Source organism: Danio rerio, chromosome 13 (assembly GCF_052040795.2).
Source record: "Danio rerio strain M-AB ecotype USA chromosome 13, GRCz13ab, whole genome shotgun sequence".
Taxonomy (NCBI): Eukaryota; Metazoa; Chordata; class Actinopteri; order Cypriniformes; family Danionidae; genus Danio; species Danio rerio.
This window is the reverse complement of record NC_141033.1, coordinates 6,452,550-6,471,672: the sequence shown is the minus strand read 5'-3', so window position 1 is coordinate 6,471,672 and position 19,123 is coordinate 6,452,550. Positions and strand designations below refer to the sequence as shown.

Genomic DNA, 19,123 nt, shown 5'->3' with positions numbered 1-19,123 from the left:
AACATACTCTCCTCAGGCAATGACCCAACAATAGTAAATATATTGTAGATTGAAATACAATTAATCAATGTCTCTGTTGATTTCATCACTACAACACTGAAGTCATAAACTGTCAAATGACACCAAACATGACAAAGTTATCTGAAGGAGGATCACAAGCAGATGAATTGTGTATGGTGAAGAGCACATGGTCACTGTAAGCAAATGGCAGAGATGTGTATTGAAGCTGTGAGGAACTCTGCCTCGCCAGGAGGACCCATCCCATGCTTGGAATGTCTCAGTAGTCCTTCATTAGCATAGAAGGAAAAGTATATAATATTTTCTCAGCTTACACCTTATAATTTGATGTTGCCGCCATGTTGCCATTTCTTTGCTGTACTGGTTGTTATTAGGTAATGGGAAAAACTGCAAGCTCAAAATATCAAATCACATAAGAGGAACCAAAAAGCAATTTAGTGTTTCAGACATCACAGAGAAGATCGCAGTTAAAGACTTAAAAGCACAAATTTAAAATGCAAGCAATTGACAAATAGTCGCAGTCAAATTAAACTTTAGTGACAAGGCAGCACTGTCCCAATTGGGCCAGTAATGATCCCGTCTACTGTCCCAAGCGTCTCTCACGCTGGTCCTGGACCACCGGGCAGTCCTTATTGTTGAGCCCTGTTTAGTATATCTTTAGGTGCTCATGCTGTTCTGGGCCCCTATGCCCTACAATGCAAACACCTGTTTACACACCAGTTTTTGTATTTATAACCACCTCAGAGGATATTGGGGGTCGCGAGTCACTGGCATTGTTATTTTGGGGGTCGCGGGCTGAAAAGTTTGGGATCCCTTGCTCTACAGGACACCCATTCTACACACACCACCAGTGGTCATCCTTTCTTCTCAAAATACACCACAAATTGCTGCCCTTTTTCCTCAAAAATAAATGTCTAATCATCTCTAGGTGGTTATATAGGTAGACATCCTCACTGCACACTTATTAAGAATAAAATAATCTTTGTCAATGGCTAAAAAGTTATCAGTACGATGGTGAAAAACTACATTTCCAGCAAACCATCGTTCTGCAATCTTATACCAAAAACGGATATAAGGGCAGCAGTATTTATAGATAAAAATGTGGGAGTGCACTGCTATTATTTGATTATTATTATTTGATTTGATTATTTTGATTGACAATTATTTTTTTTATATTATTTATTTATATTTATATTAAATATAAATTATATTATATTTATTTATATTATTTTTTTGGACATTTAAAGAACAGAATTCGGGGACTGCAGCTTGAGATGCGTTTTAATATGTGATAACTAATGTGCATGCACTGAAGGGAAAGAAATCTTACATGAAGCCACCAACATGACTGTGAAATTACTGTGTCTTCTGCAGGTTTTGTGAGGGTGCAGATTTTTCTGCTCTGTAAAACAAAAGAGAAGAAAATACATGAATTAGCGGTTTTCTATCTTTATTTTTTATATTCCCCCATTTATTTATGCTTTTGAATTGCATTATGGGATCTTGGTCTTTCTTCCAAAAGCTTTTAACTTTGAAAAGTTCTAAAAAGTCACTTTTATGAACATCTTTATAAGTTTAAAGTGATTTATTGTCAGGGTTGGTGTTGTATATTATGGTACAAAAACCTTGTAATAAACTGCCAGTACATTTGCTGTTATTTTACAGATTTCTCTATATATTATTTATCTTACATTATATTATTTCAAACTACTAAAATGTCAACAAAAATCACTTTGTTACACTGAAGAGTTGAATTTTCAACATCAAAAGGCGACAGAGTAGTGATTAAGATCTTATAATGCAATTCACAACCGTAAATAACCGGAAAACACTTGTAATAAACATGTTTTAGAGTGTGTAAAGGAGACTAGCTTCATCATTACACAGTGAGCAGCAGTGTGAATCTTAATTATGATTAGTTAAATCAGTAAATATTATCTTGCAAAAGAAAAAGATAACGTTCTCCCTTGTATTTCGATTTTTGTTGTTAAATAAGATATTCAGAGCCTCTTTTAGTTGTGGGAACTGATGATTCTTTTCATGCATTCATTTCATGACCTGCCTTGGAGTCATATATAACCACAGGGATGAACATGTGAATCTTTAAAACACAATACCAAAATATTTTAAGGTGTACTAGCCTATATGAGGATTTGTAAAATCCAAAATACAAGAAGAAAATCCGTTTTAAACTAGCAAGGACTGAACGTTACCTCAGGTTTGCAAATCCTCTTAAAAGGTGAATTTCTGCCATCTGCTGGACTGGAGAGTGGAACATACTGGATATTAGTGACATGATCCTATCCTTACAACAAACAAAATAAATATTCTCTTAATTTTATTCTTTCTCTTTCATAATTTTCACAATATAATAGTATATTTTGCACTGACTAGTACTCCACAATTGTTCCTGGCTGATGTTTGTCACGAACGCTGCCTGGTGAAGCGCTGGAGCCACGCCCTTTCTCATTTGTAATCAGTATAAAGCGAGATCAGCTGGACTGCTTGGCGTGTTTCTGCAGTGAGAAGATTAAGAAATCCGGCGGTCCATTTATTTGGGAGATCAGTTTGGCTCGACAGCAGTCTTATTTTTGTGACTGTTTCAAGGTTTTAAAAGTTCTGAATTTGTTCTGACTTTTGGTCAAGCACAATGGTAAGATCATCATCATTTGTAGTCTGTTTCACCATATCGTTAGTATTTCACTAAAGGCTTTCTAAAAAAAAAAAAATCTATGTAAAGCTTAATTGCATGCAACTAATATGCACTTTAAATGTAATTAACCGTTGCACTTTGGAAACAATCTCTGCTCTCTTGTGTTGAAAAGTTTAACCAAGCTTATTGACATATTAATAATCTTCAAAGATGTATTAAATGGTGGCATGGCATATAAGAATGTTCTGTAATATAGACCTACAACATCAGTAGGGTAGCACCTATAAACATGAACTAAGGAAAATGAAAGGGGTAGTTCACCCAGAAGTGTTAATTCTTGCCCTAAAGTAGTTTTAAACCTTTCCCTGCTGAAAAATCCAGCTTAAACTACCTAAATTGGTTGGCTGATTTTTAGCTGGTTGACCAGCCTGGTTTTAGAGGGGTTTTGGCCATTTCCAAGCTGGTTTCCAGCCTGGTCTTAGCTGGTTAGCTAAAACCAGCTTGACTAGCCTGGTTTAAGCTGGACATTGCTGATTTTGGCTGGGCTCCCAGCCTGGCTAGGCTGGTCAAGCTGGTTTTAGCTGGTCATCTCCCAGCCTGACCAGTTAAGACCAGGCTGGAAATGGCTGAAAACCAGCCTGGAAATGGCCAAAACCCCTCTAAAACCAGCCAACCAGCTTATTCTGGTTTAAGCTGTTTTTTTTCAGTAGGGTTAAGTTTCTTTATTCTGTACTAAATCAATTTAATAAAGGTTTAAGCTTTTAATTAAATTTAGGTTTAAGTTTTAATAGTGGTTACAGCTTCAAAACATTGTGTTAAACGAGGCTAAAAGTAAAACCGGCGGTTTATAACAAGTAAATGACAATTTACTTGGGTAAACTCACTTTAGGCCAATTCTCAAACTCAATTCCTGTATGGCTGCAGCGTATAGTTTGGATCCAACCACCTCCAACTCACACCTGCTTGATAGTCTTTAGTAGTCTTGAACCTCCAGCTTAGTTGGATTGGCTGTGTTTTAGGGTTGGAGCAAAACTGTGCAGAGCTGCGCTTGAAACCTGTGTTTTAAGGGTTTTACTTTTAACATGCATTAAAAGGGACATTGAAAGTCACATTGCAACTAGGCCACATGCCAACTAAAGCTCAATGTTAGTAGACCGTTCAGTTAGGGATGCTGTAAGTTATATGTGCAAAGTTTCTTCGGGAGGGCGTCTGCTGGTGGAGCAGTGTCAGCAAATGTTAAATGGTCTGCTAATAGTATTTGGATTGGTAGACAATGAGCAAAAAGCACTATCAAAATGATGATATTTATTTATTTTCACAGCAGTTTGATTTAAATGTAGTGTATTGTACTATATGGCTGCTTGTGACCATGTCCATCAATGTGTCCGCACTTAATTCTTTTCATGCTTGAGTTCCTGTAGAGGAGATCTTGGTCTTTACACAAAAAACAGCCGCCATTTTAAATGTGTAAATGCTTGAACTACGAATTAGCAGATGTCACAGGCTGTCTGAAGTGGCATAATTTTTCTTACTGCCTACTGCGTGGTATACATGACACACTGGCTGCTACATTTTAAGAATAGTGTGTAAGGCAGCGTGAGCGTACACAATGCAAATTGAGGGTAGTGTGCTACAATCCTGTCACTTGACATGTCTGCACTGAATGTTACTGAAACACGACTGCAAATGAATTAACTTGTAAAATCAATCCTGCTTATACAAAAACCCTTTCTATTAATGTTTTCCGTTCATATTTTTTATTTTTGTAGTATTACTAAACCATTTTAACTGTCACTGTGTGATACTTTTAGGTTAAAGAGTATCTGCAGAGTCCTCGTGCATGTCAGATTTCAGCAACAGTAGTAGGAAATCTAGGGATTTGTTTAAATTTTAGTACAAGTTTGTGGCAGTATGCCCCTAAAATCCAGTTTTATTTGAGCAGGTTCTGGATAATATACTTGGGTATTCTATGCATGCATTGCCTTATTGATATTTCAGAAATTAGATTTAATATAGCATTTCAAACACCGCCACATTGTGATTTTTATCTATGCTTGTGTTTTGGTCAAACCAGAGGGAGTGCATCTCTATACACATTGGTCAAGCAGGTATCCAGATGGGTAACTCCTGCTGGGAGCTGTATTGTTTGGAGCATGGTTTCCAGCCAGATGGAACTATTGTTGATAGTAGCCGCTCATTGGCTGACTCTAGTTTCGGCACTTTCTTCAGTGAAACTGGTGCAGGAAAATATGTTCCTCGAGCAGTTTTCATTGATCTGGAGCCAACTGTTGTCGGTAAGAGACCCCCATTCAGGCTTTTTACAAATGTATTTTTTTTTTTGTTAAAGATTTTAGACGCATAATTTAAAAATAACATTTACTTAATGTTTACAATTACAAAAGAAACAGATGGAAAATAATAATTGACAGAAATTATAATACATAAATAACAGTGACTGCTTTTTTTATTTTATTTGTTTTTTTATAAATGATTGCAATTATTTATTTATTTTTAAATATCACTTGTTTGAAATTCAGATGAGATCCGTAATGGACACTATCGACAGCTGTATCACCCTGAGCAGCTCATCAGTGGAAAGGAGGATGCTGCCAATAATTATGCTCGTGGCCACTATACCATTGGAAAGGAGATCGTAGACTCTGTGCTTGATCGCATGCGCAAAATGGTGAGTTTGCACACTTGAATAATGGTTCTTCATTAGTAACAATTGCGTTAACTATATGTAGTGCAGTAGTGCAGGAGTGCCCAGTCCTGTTCCTGGAGATCTACAGTCCAGCAGAGTTAAGCTGCAACCTTAATCTAACGCACCTGTCTATAATTGCCAAGTGCTCCTTCAGATCCTACTTAGTTGGTTTATTGTTTTTTTTAATCAGGATTGAAGCTGAACTCTGCAGGAACGTAGAACTCGGAGAACAGGATTGGGCACCCTTGATTTGCTGGAGTCAACATTTCAAGGGAATCGGAGCCTTTCAAAAAGTTTTCTTAACTGTTGAACAACACCCATTCATGTCCTAGGAAAAATTAAAAAACTCTTGATCCACCTCAAATGTTGACCACTGAAGTGTTTCTAATGCACTGTGTTCTATAGGATTTGAACAATTGGTCACCTGCTTTTAGAGTGATATTTTGGCAAGATTTAAATCCAAACACCAATCACACACCTGAGCTAGCTAATCAAGCTCTTACAAGGCTTTCTAAAAACATTCATGTATGCATGTTAAGGCAAGTTGGAGCTAAAATCTGCAGGACACCGGCCCTCCAGGACAGAGTTTGAGCAACCCCAATTTAGCACAAACCCCTCAAATGCATGTGAACTGTCTAGTCCAGACTTTCAGACTCCATAGGTAGTAGTTTGGAGAAACACTGCATGACACGGGCTATCCAGGGTGCAGGATCTGGCACCTCTGCCTTAATAACCGTTCAATAGAGCAGTGGTTCTCCAACTGTGGTACGCGGGCTTCCTTCTGGTGGTTCAGAGGAATGAAATGTCATGTACATGCTACATATCAAAAATAATTTATATATGAATATGATGACATGGCTTATTTCTGAGGTCCAAGCAGCCTTTCCAGGTGTTGATGAATTAGCTACTATATTTTAATACTTTTTAAGTATAGGATTTTATTTATTTTTATTAACAAAAGTAACCCTTTCATTTATTTTTTACTTTACTTTTTTTTTTTTTTTTTTTTTTTTTTTTTTAAAGCATATTTTAATTTTAAACATTGTCCTTTTATTGTTTACATTTACGCACAGTACAGTATTGGTGTTCAAACTGTTTATAATGTTAGAAGTGGCTGACAATGATTATATCTAATGTTTTAATCTCTTTGTATGTTAATTTTATTATTCTGCCTTGTTTTTGAAGTGTGCTTGAAGAGACCATTATTTCTGGGGCGGTACTTGATAAAGTTTGAGAACCACTGCAATAGAGCATTTACTTTGGTTTTAATAAATTATAGTAACCCTTTTTATAGTCTCTTTCAGGTTTGACTTATTTGAATGCCCCTGACCATTTTTCCATCTGATTCCTCTCTAGGCCGACCAGTGTACTGGTCTGCAGGGGTTTCTGATCTTCCACAGTTTTGGTGGTGGAACCGGCTCTGGTTTCACATCTCTGCTGATGGAGCGACTGTCTGTCGATTACGGTAAAAAGTCAAAGTTGGAGTTCTCCGTGTATCCTGCCCCGCAGGTCAGCACTGCTGTGGTGGAGCCCTACAACTCCATTCTCACAACCCACACCACTCTTGAGCACTCCGACTGCTCCTTCATGGTAGATAACGAAGCCATCTTTGACATCTGCAAGCGAAATCTGGATATCGAGCGTCCTTCCTACACCAATCTAAACCGGCTTATTGCTCAGATTGTGTCCTCCATTACAGCATCGCTGCGCTTTGATGGGGCCTTGAATGTGGATCTCACAGAGTTCCAGACCAATCTGGTCCCTTACCCTCGCATTCACTTTCCTCTGGTCACCTACTCTCCAATTATTTCAGCTGAGAAAGCCTACCACGAGCAGCTTTCAGTACCAGAGATCACCAATGCCTGCTTTGAGCCAGCAAACCAGATGGTGAAGTGCGACCCTCGCCGTGGGAAATACATGGCCTGCTGTTTGCTGTATCGTGGTGACGTAGTCCCTAAAGATGTCAATGCCGCCATAGCCAACATTAAGACACGCCGCTCCATCCAGTTCGTAGACTGGTGTCCCACTGGGTTCAAGGTTGGGATCAACTACCAGCCGCCCACTGTTGTGCCAGGAGGGGATCTGGCCAAGGTGCAGAGGGCTGTCTGCATGCTGAGCAACACCACTGCCATTGCAGAAGCATGGGGCCGCCTGGACCACAAATTTGACCTGATGTACGCAAAGAGAGCTTTCGTGCACTGGTATGTGGGTGAAGGGATGGAGGAAGGAGAGTTCTCGGAGGCGCGAGAGGACATGGCTGCTTTGGAAAAGGACTATGAGGAGGTTGCAGCTGATTCAACTGATGACTGTGGGGAGGATGAAGAAGAGTATTAAATTATTGCACTTGTATTTTGAATAAATTTTGAAAGCATAAGAAAACCTGTCTTGGTCTCATTTCCTGACATGGTATGCTGAGGTTTAATTTCATGCATGTCTCAATGATAAAAGCTAATCTTACCCTAGCTTCTCCCCTGAAGTGACCATTAACAAAACTTAAACCAATTCAGAAGTTTTAGTATGTTCAAATTAGTGCTAGGCTAATTGAGTAGTCTTTGTAGGTGCCGTCTGTTGCAGTGTTATGTACATTTTCAAATTGTAATCTAAACCCTTTTGTCTGGTGCTTGCTTCAAAGATTTTGGCTCACAAAAGACACTCAAAGTAGTTCCTAGAATGTTGCAACTTTTTACTGTTAAAATCCTGCTGACCAGGATTGGTTCATAAAGCTTCATGCCCATTTTAAAGCACAAAGCTTGTTTAAAAAAAAAAAATGCTTGTCTTGCTAAGTATTTTTGCATACGTTTTGTAATTTTTATTTATTTTTTTTTGCTGCTTCAAAACATTGGATTCACTCATCAGGATCTAAATTTTTCTAAAGGCTTTCCATCACCTCCATTGTTTCATACTTCAGCCACTCAGTGCTTTCAAATTTAGACACCCATATCTGCTTTAAACAAAAGTCCTGTTACTGGAGGGTTGGAAAGTCATGTATGTCAGTGTTTACTGCAATGAAAACCACACTGATGACCAGCTGATAAACTGCTTTCTAATGCTCCAGTGTCTTTTTAAACTAGTGATCATGAGACGGTCAAAACTGTTGAGCTTGTGAACCTAGTGGCCAATCATCAGCGCTCCAAATAAAAGCAGGAAATGCTTTGGTGCATTACAAATTTCAGTCAAGACTTGAAGTTGGTACTTATGAAAACATTACATGTTGGGTTGCAGAGCTTGACCAGATAATTCAGAAGCAGCTCCTCCCATAGGATAAGAAAACTCAGTCTTATAACTACTTAGTCACATCATTAGTCAGTAGCTACGTTCCCATCCACCTATTTTTGTGCAATTTGGAGATGTGCATAAAAAAAAAAAGTTGGCTGAAAAGCCAAGATGTGCATAACTTTTGAAAATGCGCATAATTTATGCACATAACTGAGTAGGACAAGCTTTTTATTCAATAGGATGTGCATAAACTATGATGGAAACACTTTTATCAAACAAATTCCAGTATGTGAGTGTATGCAGTAGGTAGTGCTGTCGCCTCACAGCAAGAAGGCTGCTGGTTCGAGCCTTGGCTGGGTCAGTTGCCGTTTCTGTGTGGAGTTTGCATGTTCATGTTCGTGTGGGTTTAATCCGGATGCTCCAGTTTCCCCCGCAGGCAGTACAGGCGAATTGAGTAGGCTAAATTGTCCCTAGTTTATAAGCGTGTATGGATGCTTCCCAGAGCTGGAAGGAATCCGCTACATAAAAAAACATGCTGTTGAAGTTGGCGGTTCATTCAGCTGTGGTGATTCCAGATTAATAAATTGACTAAGCCGAAAAGAAAACGTATGAATGAATATATATATATATATATATACACACACACACACTACATTAAAAAAAAAGTCTTGTTGTTGATCCTAGTTGTAAAAACAACTAATAATCACTGTTGCCAACTGTTCAATGAAAAGGCGCTAAGCTCTGCCTAAAAAGTCGCTAGATTGCATCATACGTTAACTTGCATATTGCTGACATCATCACGTTCTACCATTTCCGTTTAACAGTCTATGGTTCATAAAGAGCATTTATATGTGCACTACGCTTTGTTTGCATGTCAATTTAACTTCATTGCTGTTTGAATACAGTATACCAGTATAGATATGTAGTGAATATGCAGTAATCTTCCAAATGTAATAAACTGACAAGTTCTGAAATTGTCACTAAAATATCAGTGATTGTGAACAAGAAAAGAATAAACTAATTAAATTGTTAAAATAAGAACTGTTAAAATAACAGATCGGTTTGACTGTACAAGGGAAATACCTTCACACTGCCGGTGCTAAATTGTTTGCCGTCTGTACACAGATGGGAGAGGCTGCTGTACGACGACTGACTGGGCCACCTATCAGTGCTCTGAGGCGGGGGAGGGGCTGGCAGCATCATCCACAGCTTGTTAAGAAGAGTAGGGAATGTGCAGTAAGAACACATGAGAGTCTATCAAAATCTCCAGTAGCACACAAAAAAGTTGCTAGGTTTGTGGCTAGTCGCTTTTTGAAAATTTGTCGCTAGGGGCGTCTGAAAAGTCGCTAAATCTAGCGACAAAGTTCTAGTTGATCATTTGGAAAAGTGACAAGGTAGATTTTTTTCCGATGAATCATCTGTTGAACTGCATCCCAATCCTCACAAATACTGCAGCAGACCTATTAGAACCCACACGGACTCAAGATTCTCACTGATAATCAGTCAAGTTTGGTGAAGGAAAAAATCATGGTTTGGGATAACATTCTTTCTGTGCCAGTTTCGATGACTTCATTAACAAGTTATTTAAATCATTGCAGTCCTCCAAGCTCATGGCAGTCATACACAATATTCATTCTTTTTCCACTGCAGCATGACTTTATATTCTATACTGTACATTATTTCTGTTAAATGACTTTTGTCTAAGCAAAGTCAGATCTTACTGTCCTAATTAAATCATTAAAAAAATCAAGGCATGATCATATTTTATTTTGGTCAATTAAGCATAATCTAGAGGCCTTTGCATTTCATATAAGCCTCTTCTGATATTAAATGATCAACTAGAAGTCAAGTTATTATTTGTTACTCCTAAAACTTGGATAGGCAACAAGACTTTTGTCAGGTAGTGCAAACATTCAACAGCACATGCCATTTAAAGAAAGAGCACTGTTAATTTCTTTTATATATATATATATATATATATATATATATATATATATATATATATATACATATATATATATATATATATATATATATATATATATATATATATATATATATACATATATATATATATATATAAAGTATCATTTGTTGGATGAAGATGAGTGTGTTTGGGTGCTGGGTTGCAGCAATATTTCAAAATGACCTCTAGGGCATCTGTAAAAGTTGACAGAAACAATGCAAATAAATAATGAGTAAATAAAACCCCCTCTACAGACAGTTTGAAGAAAAGCATTTATTTTGTGAGCTGAAGTTCTGCAACCCCATTTTATAAGTCGAACAGAGAAAACATTTCAGAAGATGGACAGTATATGAATATATAGGTTTATCTCAATTCAAAACTGGACTTTGGAAGATATTTTATATCTCCATATTTATACAAGTGAACATAAACATGTCCCAAAAGAAAAGAATTAAAACTTTGTGTGTGTGTGTGTGTGTGTGTGTGGAAAAAACTGAAAGCAATTAAGGTATGTTTTGCTTAGCAAGTAACGCGCAGAGCTACAATACTTTTAAATATTTATTGCCATTACATCTTAATGAGACAGGCTAAAGTAATATCTTTTTTTTGTTGTTGTTGTTGTTGAGTTTGACGGACTGACACAACCAGCAGGTCACCGAAGCACCATCCTCATCACGGACTGTTGTCTGAGAGACTAATCGTGTTCATGCAGCCCTTAAACACGGACTCTTTTCAAAATCTCTAATATTTCCAAATCCAATGCTTACAATCAGCTAAACGGTAATCCACCGACCTCATGTCATATATGAAGGCATTGAAAGAAATTTAAAATAGAATAAAGGCAAGTACTTTTGGTATCCGAACTAAATAAATGCCAACACGTTTGACCGGATAAAAAAAAAATCTTAATGTCTACACATCCCTTCTTTTTTCATTGTTTGTCCCCCAAAAAAGGTAATTTTGTTAATAACAAAACTATGAACAGTTTCCAAAAAAATATCACCTCTCATATATAACATCGACACTTAAGATCCTTCATTGAACTTAGTTACACACCCTCATCGGCAATCGACAAAGTTCAAATTTCGTAAGTTGAAGACCTAAAAATAAAGAGAAATACCACTTTCTGGTAACGACCAAATTTATGCTAGGGCTCAAAGTAGGTGCTAAGTGCAAAGCGAACACCACATTACAGAGAAACATACTCCCATGCCAAATTGTCGACGTTTTCTAACTTGGGTGTGGTATTAGTAGTGTCTACTCATAGATCAGTAGGCCTTCTGTTAGCGCTGCATGTTACCCTCATTTAGTCAAACGGCCCGAATCCTCTCTCTAAGTTGTTTTCAGATTCGTCGTCGTCAGAAAAGAAGTCATCATCATCGATGTCTTCCTCGTCGTAATCCTCGTGCCATTCAGGAACGTATTCATCATCGTACTCGTCATCCTCCTCTGCTTCATCCCCGTGGTCTTCGCCTGCGTAGTTGTTGTTATCAGAGTCTCCAGAATCTGAGCCTCCATCCGATTTGGACCTTTAGTTAAAAAAAAAAATGAAGAAATAAGGAATTTGTCTTGAAGTGACAGTCATGTTTCTCTTCAAATGTATGGTGGCTCACTCTTTGTTGGCGTCTGTGTTGTTTGCCAAGTTAGAGGCCTGCGCCGCTTCCATATCTGGCCCGGTTTTGGACTGATATCCAACACGAAAGTCCTGCCAAATAAACAAATAAAAATTAAATGGAAATAAAAATTCCAGCATTATGGATGTGACATTTGCAGTAAACTCAATTCACATAGAACGTACAGATGAAGAAAGCCTTTATTTGTCACATGCACTTTTACATGTAGTGAAATTGGACCCCCCTGACCATACACAAACATCACACAGTTCAAGAGAAGACAGGTACGACAAGATGTAGCTTTTAGAAGGAGGAAATAAGATACATTTGGGAAGAGGGAGGCGAAAAAAAAGCCCCTTTCAGACTATCCTTGAAGTAGGGTAGTGTGAGATTAGGGGAAAAACGCCCCACATAAACACATAGACATAAACATCACAACAGCGGATGTGGATATAGTCCGATGAAGGCAACAGCCATCTAGTCCTGCAGCCAGGGCGCGCTGGTCACAGACCAACCTACCCACATCAGTGGGTGAAAGCACACAAAGGCGTGGGTTGCGGAGGGAGCCAGTGATTATCTATTTGCAGCGGTGTACGTGTGTCTGTGTGTAGAAGTCTGTAGGGTCTCAAAAGGTGTCCTTGGAACAGGAATTTCAGAATGTCTCGTTGTCCGAGTCCGTCTGGCAGGAGAGTCAGAGGAAAGCCAAAAGAGAAGAAAAGTTTTCCCAATTTGGGTCAATATCTGCCAATTTCGCAGATATCTAATGTCCGTGACTGGTCTCCAGGTCGCTCCAAATCACAATGCAAAGCCGCTAGTTTCACCATGATGTTTTACAATTTGCGGTCTATAGACACAGTCTGATTTGTAAAAATCCTGCTCACCACCGTTTCAATCCAGCCAGCCAGCTTGGTGGGGTTTTGAGCCGCACTGACCTCTTTCATCAATCATCGATACCCCAAAAGCCCATCAGCAGAAACATTGATATCAAAGTTGCGAATAGATAGATATCTTCAGTTTTCTCCAGGAACAGAGTGGTCAGGCACACAACGCGCCACTCCTCCCACCCGTCCATCATGTATCCAGCTGCAAACGTTCCTGCAGGACAGTTGGGTTCCCCCGAACCCAGACTTCTCAAGATGATGGTGTCAATTGCATTCAGAGACCGTATTGAAACATGAGGTTTTTTTTTTTTTTTTCCAAAACAACAAACCACAAAGTTATGGGATCAGAAAAATATCAATCTGTAAACATTCTCTTTAGATTTTAAATGAGGAAAGTAAACATGCATCAGTGTTTTCTCTAGGATTTTCTTTTCCAGCTGTGGCGGCAGGTCTTTACCACAGATCTTCCAACTATTGCTGCTTCAGGATATTTCAGACATATGGACACATATTGGATAAGTGTAGCAAAGCCACACCACACGCAGCTTGATCTTCCGTAATTAAATGAATTTGATAATAAGTGTGCAACATTTACACGCAAGAAAGCACGTTTGAGGAGGGAATGTAACTGATGTGATATCCTGCAACGGCCCCTTTAAATACGAGATCAACGTAGAGAATTTTGAAGAGCGAACTTTGACGCTCTCACCGCGTTTGGTGTGTACACACAGTAATTGTTTGAAAACAAATCCTTTAACCCTGCGTACGTTTAACAAGAAGATCCTATCAAACCCAAAAATATGTACACAAGCGACAAGCAAGAGCAGATTCACCTGAGTGGAGTGCTGAAGGATGGCAACAAGACGCTCTTGAATGCGTCGAATGAGCTCTAGGCCGGTGTTCAAGTGTTCGGGTTTCAGGAGTCGAACACAGGATGCCAGATCAGTGCACTGCAGCAGCGTCTCCTCTGAAAACAAAAGGTTTATCATTGGAACTACAAAAGACCACTGAATTAAAACATGTTTAAGCAGCAAACCTGATCCCTACATGCTCTGCAGGCTCAATACCTAATTTGGAAAAGTTTGCTTTTACACACACACATTCAGGGTTCATATAGTGTTGCACATCTCCAAATACAAGTCCAAAGACAGTGAATATACAAATGTTTATCCTAACCTTCTGAATAAAAGGGATAGTTCACCAAAAAAATTTCTCACTTTTTACTTTTAATTTCGCTTTGAATATTTAAGTTGTATAATTCATAAATGTGTAATTTATTTTTAGTTTTTTCTTGTGAGATGGTAGATCATGTGATCCGAAAGTGTATAAATAAGAGCACCTTACTGTGATGAACAATATGTGATTACGAGTGGTGTGCTCGAAACATTACGTTTTGTGTCAGCCTTTTTAATTTGATAAATTTGCATTTTTGGAGCTTTGGTGTTGCCGTCTTTTAAATATATATTTTGCACTTTTTGTGTTTTGGCTGAGCACTCAGTTAAAAGTGATGTGCGTGCTTTTGTACATTTTCTCACTTTTTACTTGATCTCAAGTGGCTTTCTTCAGTTGAACACAAAGGAAAATAGTTTCATAAAGCTGGAACCATTGACTTCCATCGTAGGTAAAACAAACACAATGGAAGTCAATGGTTACAGGTTTTTAACAAAATCTTTCTTTTGTTTTTAATAGAAGAAAGAAACACAAACAGGTTTGGAAGTGAAAGGCGAGTAAATGATGATAGAAATGAACTTTCCACATCTGATCTCTGGTCATTCTTGCACTTTGCACTAAACTGACAATGAGTATTTCATATTATTTTATACATTAAAATTAATATTTGCATTAAAGACGTATGCACTGAAGAAGAAATGGACAGTCTAAAATACTATGTGCAGGATATACAAGAGCAGATTTTATTTAGATGAGATGCTGCTTATTTTCTACTTTGGTAACACTTTACTATAAGGTTCATTAGTTAATGCATTTTCTAACATGAACTAATAATGAACGACACTTGTACAGCATTTATTAATCATAATTGAACATTTACTAATGCATTATTAACATCCAAGTCCATGTTTGTTAACATTAGTTAATGCACCATGAGTTAACATGAACTAACAATGAACGACTGTATTTTCATTAACTAACGTTAACTAACATGAACTAATACTGTAGTAAATGTACACTTATTGTAAAGTGTGACCTCTACTTTTAATATGAAAAACACTGGAAATAATTTATTTTGTTTCCAAAAGTTATTTATTTTCACTTTTTTATAAGAATAGTGACGGTTCGTTTTTCGGAATGTGTGTTTTAATTGCAGTTGTTCAGCGTTGATGTTCAATAAATAATCATATCGTAGATAGTGTGTGTTTCTTTCCATTATTTTAAAATCAAGTATATAATGCACCCTTCATTCAGAGATCTCTCACTTGTATTATATGGGCATATTTACTGTACAACTCTTGTCAGTGAACAAAACAAAAAATTAATAAATAAAATAACCGTTCATTAAAAGGGTATACGCAGAGCTAGTGTTTTTCCCATTCTGATAAACTTCCGGTAACCAGTTATTGTGAACTTTTTTCCATTTTATACAGTTCCTTTTACAGCATCGATGTTGTATTGTCATTAAAACACATTGAGTTAAATAAACTTTGGCATTCATTTAGTTGCTCAAGCATAAATCGAGACAAAGCCATTTCATTGAATGTACTAGGGTAAAATAAATGCTCATGTTACAAAGACATGGAGGGGGAAAATGTTCTTCTTGTACAATCTGAGACCCACTTTATATTGGATATCACTCAGCCAGTGGAGATCGCTGATTTTTAAAGAAAACTGACCTTAAACGCGCTGGTTTTTGCATTGGCATACAGTTCGCCGGAAGCGCTAAAACCAGGTTACTGGCAACTTAAAAGTCCTATTAGCATGCTTCGGCATATACCCTATTGTAATCGAAATAAAATGTTCAATTTTAGTTGAGTTGATTTTAGGCCAAACCGCCCAGCCCTATATGGAAGTATGTGAATTCATACGCAGCCACTGTTTCTGATGTGCTTGACTGCCAAATATTTCTCCCCATTTCTTATCTTTACAAAATATCTCCATCAATTGTCAAAAAACCAAAAGATTGATTGCCAGTGTGGCAGTCACCAACCAAGCAGGATCTGTAGGGCGTTAGTATGAAGGTCCAGAGCTTCGGTTTGTTGCTCCATCACATCCATCTTCTCAGTGTCCTGGTTGTAATAGCTGTAAACACACGAGTACGCCAGCACCTGCGCGACAAATTACACCATATAAGAGCATTGTATAAGAAACTGACTGGAAATATTGAAATAAAGATAATATAAAGACATTGAAGATTCCCACCTTTCTAGCCTGGGCGAGGATTTTGCAGGCGTCTATCACAAACGTCAAAGACTTCATCTGTAAAGCTTCATTTATAGAAAACACCTTGTTCTCCAGATTGATTGCAAAGTCCTGCAGAAAACAATAAGTCGATCTTTGCGTGCTGCGCTTGAATACTGAAAAAGTTTGAGATGAGTGTGATGAATGACTAACCTTGGCTTGGATATGAAACGTGCATCTCTCATTGTAATCTTGAAACTTCTTCTCTTGCCTTGCAGCTTTACTGACCTGTGATTGGATATTCATTTATACAACTTTTAGGTCTCAAATGTTTACAATTAGGGCTGAGCAATTAATTGAACGCACTTTTCATACATATTTTGCCAGTAAAGCCGGTTATAGTAATCCTCATTCATGTGCTTTCATATGGAGTACAGTTGGCCACACAATGCCGCAGTTTACTGATAAGCTACAAAAAATGTAGGGTTAAAAAAAATTATTTAAAATTGGATGATAATGACACCGAGATAATCGTTTTTGTGATAATATTAGCAGTTTTTGTTGCTTCTCAATGAACTACGGCTTTGTGCAGTATCTGCTGCATGCAATATATATATATATATATATATATATATATATATATATATATATATATATATCACCGCATTCGCGCGAATCATTTGTGCAGCCTCATTAATAAGAATGATATTATTCGTGCCACCTCATTCGGGTGAATTGTGTCAATTATGGTGCCTCATTTGTGTGAATCACGTCATTCGTGCCGCCTCATTCCCGCGAATCACATCATGCGTACCACCCCATTCATGTGAATCACATCATTTGTGCTGCCTCATTTACACGAATAGTGTCATTCGTGCCACCTCATTATTGTGAATCGTGTCATTCGTGCCACCTCATTAGTGCGAATCGTGTCATTCGTGCCACCTCATAGGTGTGAATCGTGTCATTCGTGACACCTCATTAGTGCGAATCGTGTCATTCGTGCCACCTCATTAGTGTGAATCGTGTCCTTTGTGACACCTCATTAGTGCCGAATCGTGTCATTCATGCCACCTAAGTGCGAATCGTGTCATTTGTGCCACCTCATTAGTGCGAATAGTGTCATTCGTGACACCTCATTAGTGCCGAATCGTGTCATTCGTGCCACCTCAGTGCAAATCGTGTCATTTGTGCCACCTCATTAGTGTGAATAGTGTCATCCGTGCCACCTCATTAGTGCGAATAGTGTCATTCATGACACCTCATTAGTGCCGAATCGTGTCATTCGTGCCACCTCAGTGCAAATCGTGTCATTTGTGCCACCTCATTAGTGTGAATAGTGTCATCCGTGCCACCTCATTAGTGTGAATCGTGTCCTTTGTGACACCTCATTAGTGCCGAATCGTGTCATTCGTGCCACCTCAGTGCGAATCGTGTCATTTGTGCCACCTCATTAGTGCGAATCGTGTCATTTGTGCCACCTCATTAGTGCGAATAGTGTCATTCGTGACACCTCATTAGTGCCGAATCGTGTCATTCGTGCCACCTCAGTGCGAATCGTGTCATTTGTGCCACCTAAGTGCGAATCGTGTCATTCGTGCCACCTCATTAGTGCGAATAGTGTCATTTATGCCACCTCATTCGCGCGAATTACGTCATTCTTGCTGCCTCATTCATGTTATTCACGCCATTCTTGCCGCCTCATTTGCGTGAATCACGTCATACGTGCCGCCTCATTCATGTGAATCACGTCATTTGTGCAGCCTCATTAGTGCGAATCATATCATTCGTGCCACCTCATTCAGGTGAATTGTGTCAGTCGTGCCGCCTTATTTGCATGAATTATGTCCTTTGTGACACCTCATTCGGGCAAATCACGTCATTCGTGCCACCTCATTGCGTGAATCAAGTCATCAACTACATGATCATGTTGTAGTCTTATAAACAAATATACTTACCATGGCCGAGCAGTTGTAATAATCTTTATGTGTTGGCTTCCATGGTTTCAGACATCTCCAGCAAAATCCATGATTACATTTGGCACATGTCATGCTACACAGGGAGAAAGATGCAAGTATACATTTAGTAAAAACAGTATAGTAGGGGACACAATATCGATATTCGGATATATCGTGGTATTTCCAAAAGCAATACAATATCCATCCTCAGGTGTCAAGTATCAATGTTCATTTAAAAGTAGAAAAGATCTAAATTTTAATCATGTTAAATAGAAATTATTTATATTATAACCTTGACCATTTCGTTGGGAGTGCAGTAGCTGGCATTCAAATGAACGGCTGGTAATTAAATGTTTCTTTTGTGTCACGTCACGTTTGGTACAGACAGCCAAATTGCTTGTCATATTGCATGTTGATAGCAGTGTGCGAATAATACCTTGATATAATCAATGGTCAAATTTTTTGTTAATGTTAGTTTGTGTAATATATGCTTCAGTAAATCAAATGTATTTATTTAAATTACATCTTACTTATTAAGAAAAGTTTCAGTGTTTTGAGGGATATTTAGTGTATTCTGGCCTACAGTAGCCTCTGATTGGTTTTGTCACTGGTTATTTATGTAGATATTTGGAGTAGAAAAAAGAAAACAAAATTATCTTTTTGCATAAAGCGCATAAATGCAGCAATTAAATACAATTCTGCAGCTCCTATTAGAACTGTTATTCAGACTCTACATTGAATATCTTGCGATGTGACTATT

General features: G+C 38.1%; 3 protein-coding genes across 15 annotated transcripts in view; 1 reads left to right on the top strand and 2 right to left on the bottom strand.

The window, feature by feature from the left end:
• The window catches only part of angpt2a (angiopoietin 2a), a 53,390-nt gene extending 50,921 nt beyond the window's left edge, over positions 1 to 2,469 (bottom strand). For 2 of the 3 annotated variants that reach the window (XM_087277323.1, XM_087277325.1), the window contains exons 1-3: positions 2,410 to 2,469; positions 2,232 to 2,280; positions 1,349 to 1,420 (exon numbers count right to left, since the gene is read on the bottom strand). The gene's annotated coding sequence lies outside the window, so the exon portion shown is untranslated. Of the gene's footprint in view, positions 1 to 1,348; positions 1,421 to 2,231; positions 2,324 to 2,409 lie in introns of all 3 variants that reach the window. The other variant, XM_087277324.1, reaches the window with a different exon arrangement.
• Positions 1 to 19,123, bottom strand: part of wu:fc02b11 — a 643,013-nt gene that overhangs the window by 561,057 nt on the left and 62,833 nt on the right. For 7 of the 10 annotated variants that reach the window (XR_015505554.1, XM_087278764.1, XM_087278766.1 and 4 more), the window contains 7 exons: positions 18,364 to 18,457; positions 16,619 to 16,693; positions 16,427 to 16,537; positions 16,215 to 16,332; positions 13,885 to 14,018; positions 12,171 to 12,262; positions 10,816 to 12,086 (listed from right to left, as the gene is read on the bottom strand). Coding sequence is in view for 7 of the 10 variants with exons in the window: in XM_087278764.1 (XP_087134890.1) it covers positions 11,864 to 12,086; positions 12,171 to 12,262; positions 13,885 to 14,018; positions 16,215 to 16,332; positions 16,427 to 16,537; positions 16,619 to 16,693; positions 18,364 to 18,457 (847 nt within the window). In the remaining 3 variants the exon portion in view is untranslated. Of the gene's footprint in view, positions 1 to 10,815; positions 12,087 to 12,166; positions 12,263 to 13,884; positions 14,019 to 15,830; positions 16,333 to 16,426; positions 16,538 to 16,618; positions 16,694 to 18,363; positions 18,458 to 19,123 lie in introns of those variants that run through there. The other 3 variants (XR_015505550.1, XR_015505551.1, XM_087278770.1) reach the window with 2 other exon arrangements.
• Positions 2,529 to 7,754, top strand: tuba4l (tubulin, alpha 4 like). Of its 2 annotated transcripts, none has more exon segments than NM_199795.2 (4): positions 2,529 to 2,671; positions 4,746 to 4,965; positions 5,209 to 5,357; positions 6,732 to 7,754. In NM_199795.2, coding segments are annotated over 4 exon segments (1,350 nt in total). In that variant the 5' UTR covers positions 2,529 to 2,668; the 3' UTR covers positions 7,710 to 7,754.

Coding starts and splice junctions, on each gene's coding strand:
- tuba4l (XM_087277530.1), top strand. CDS start 4,722: ATGCTTGTGTTTTGGTCAAACCAGAGGGAGTGCATCTCTATACACATT. Junction 4,966..5,208: donor TCTGGAGCCAACTGTTGTCG/GTAAGAGACCCC, acceptor TTTGAAATTCAG/ATGAGATCCGTAATGGACAC. Junction 5,358..6,731: donor TTGATCGCATGCGCAAAATG/GTGAGTTTGCAC, acceptor ATTCCTCTCTAG/GCCGACCAGTGTACTGGTCT.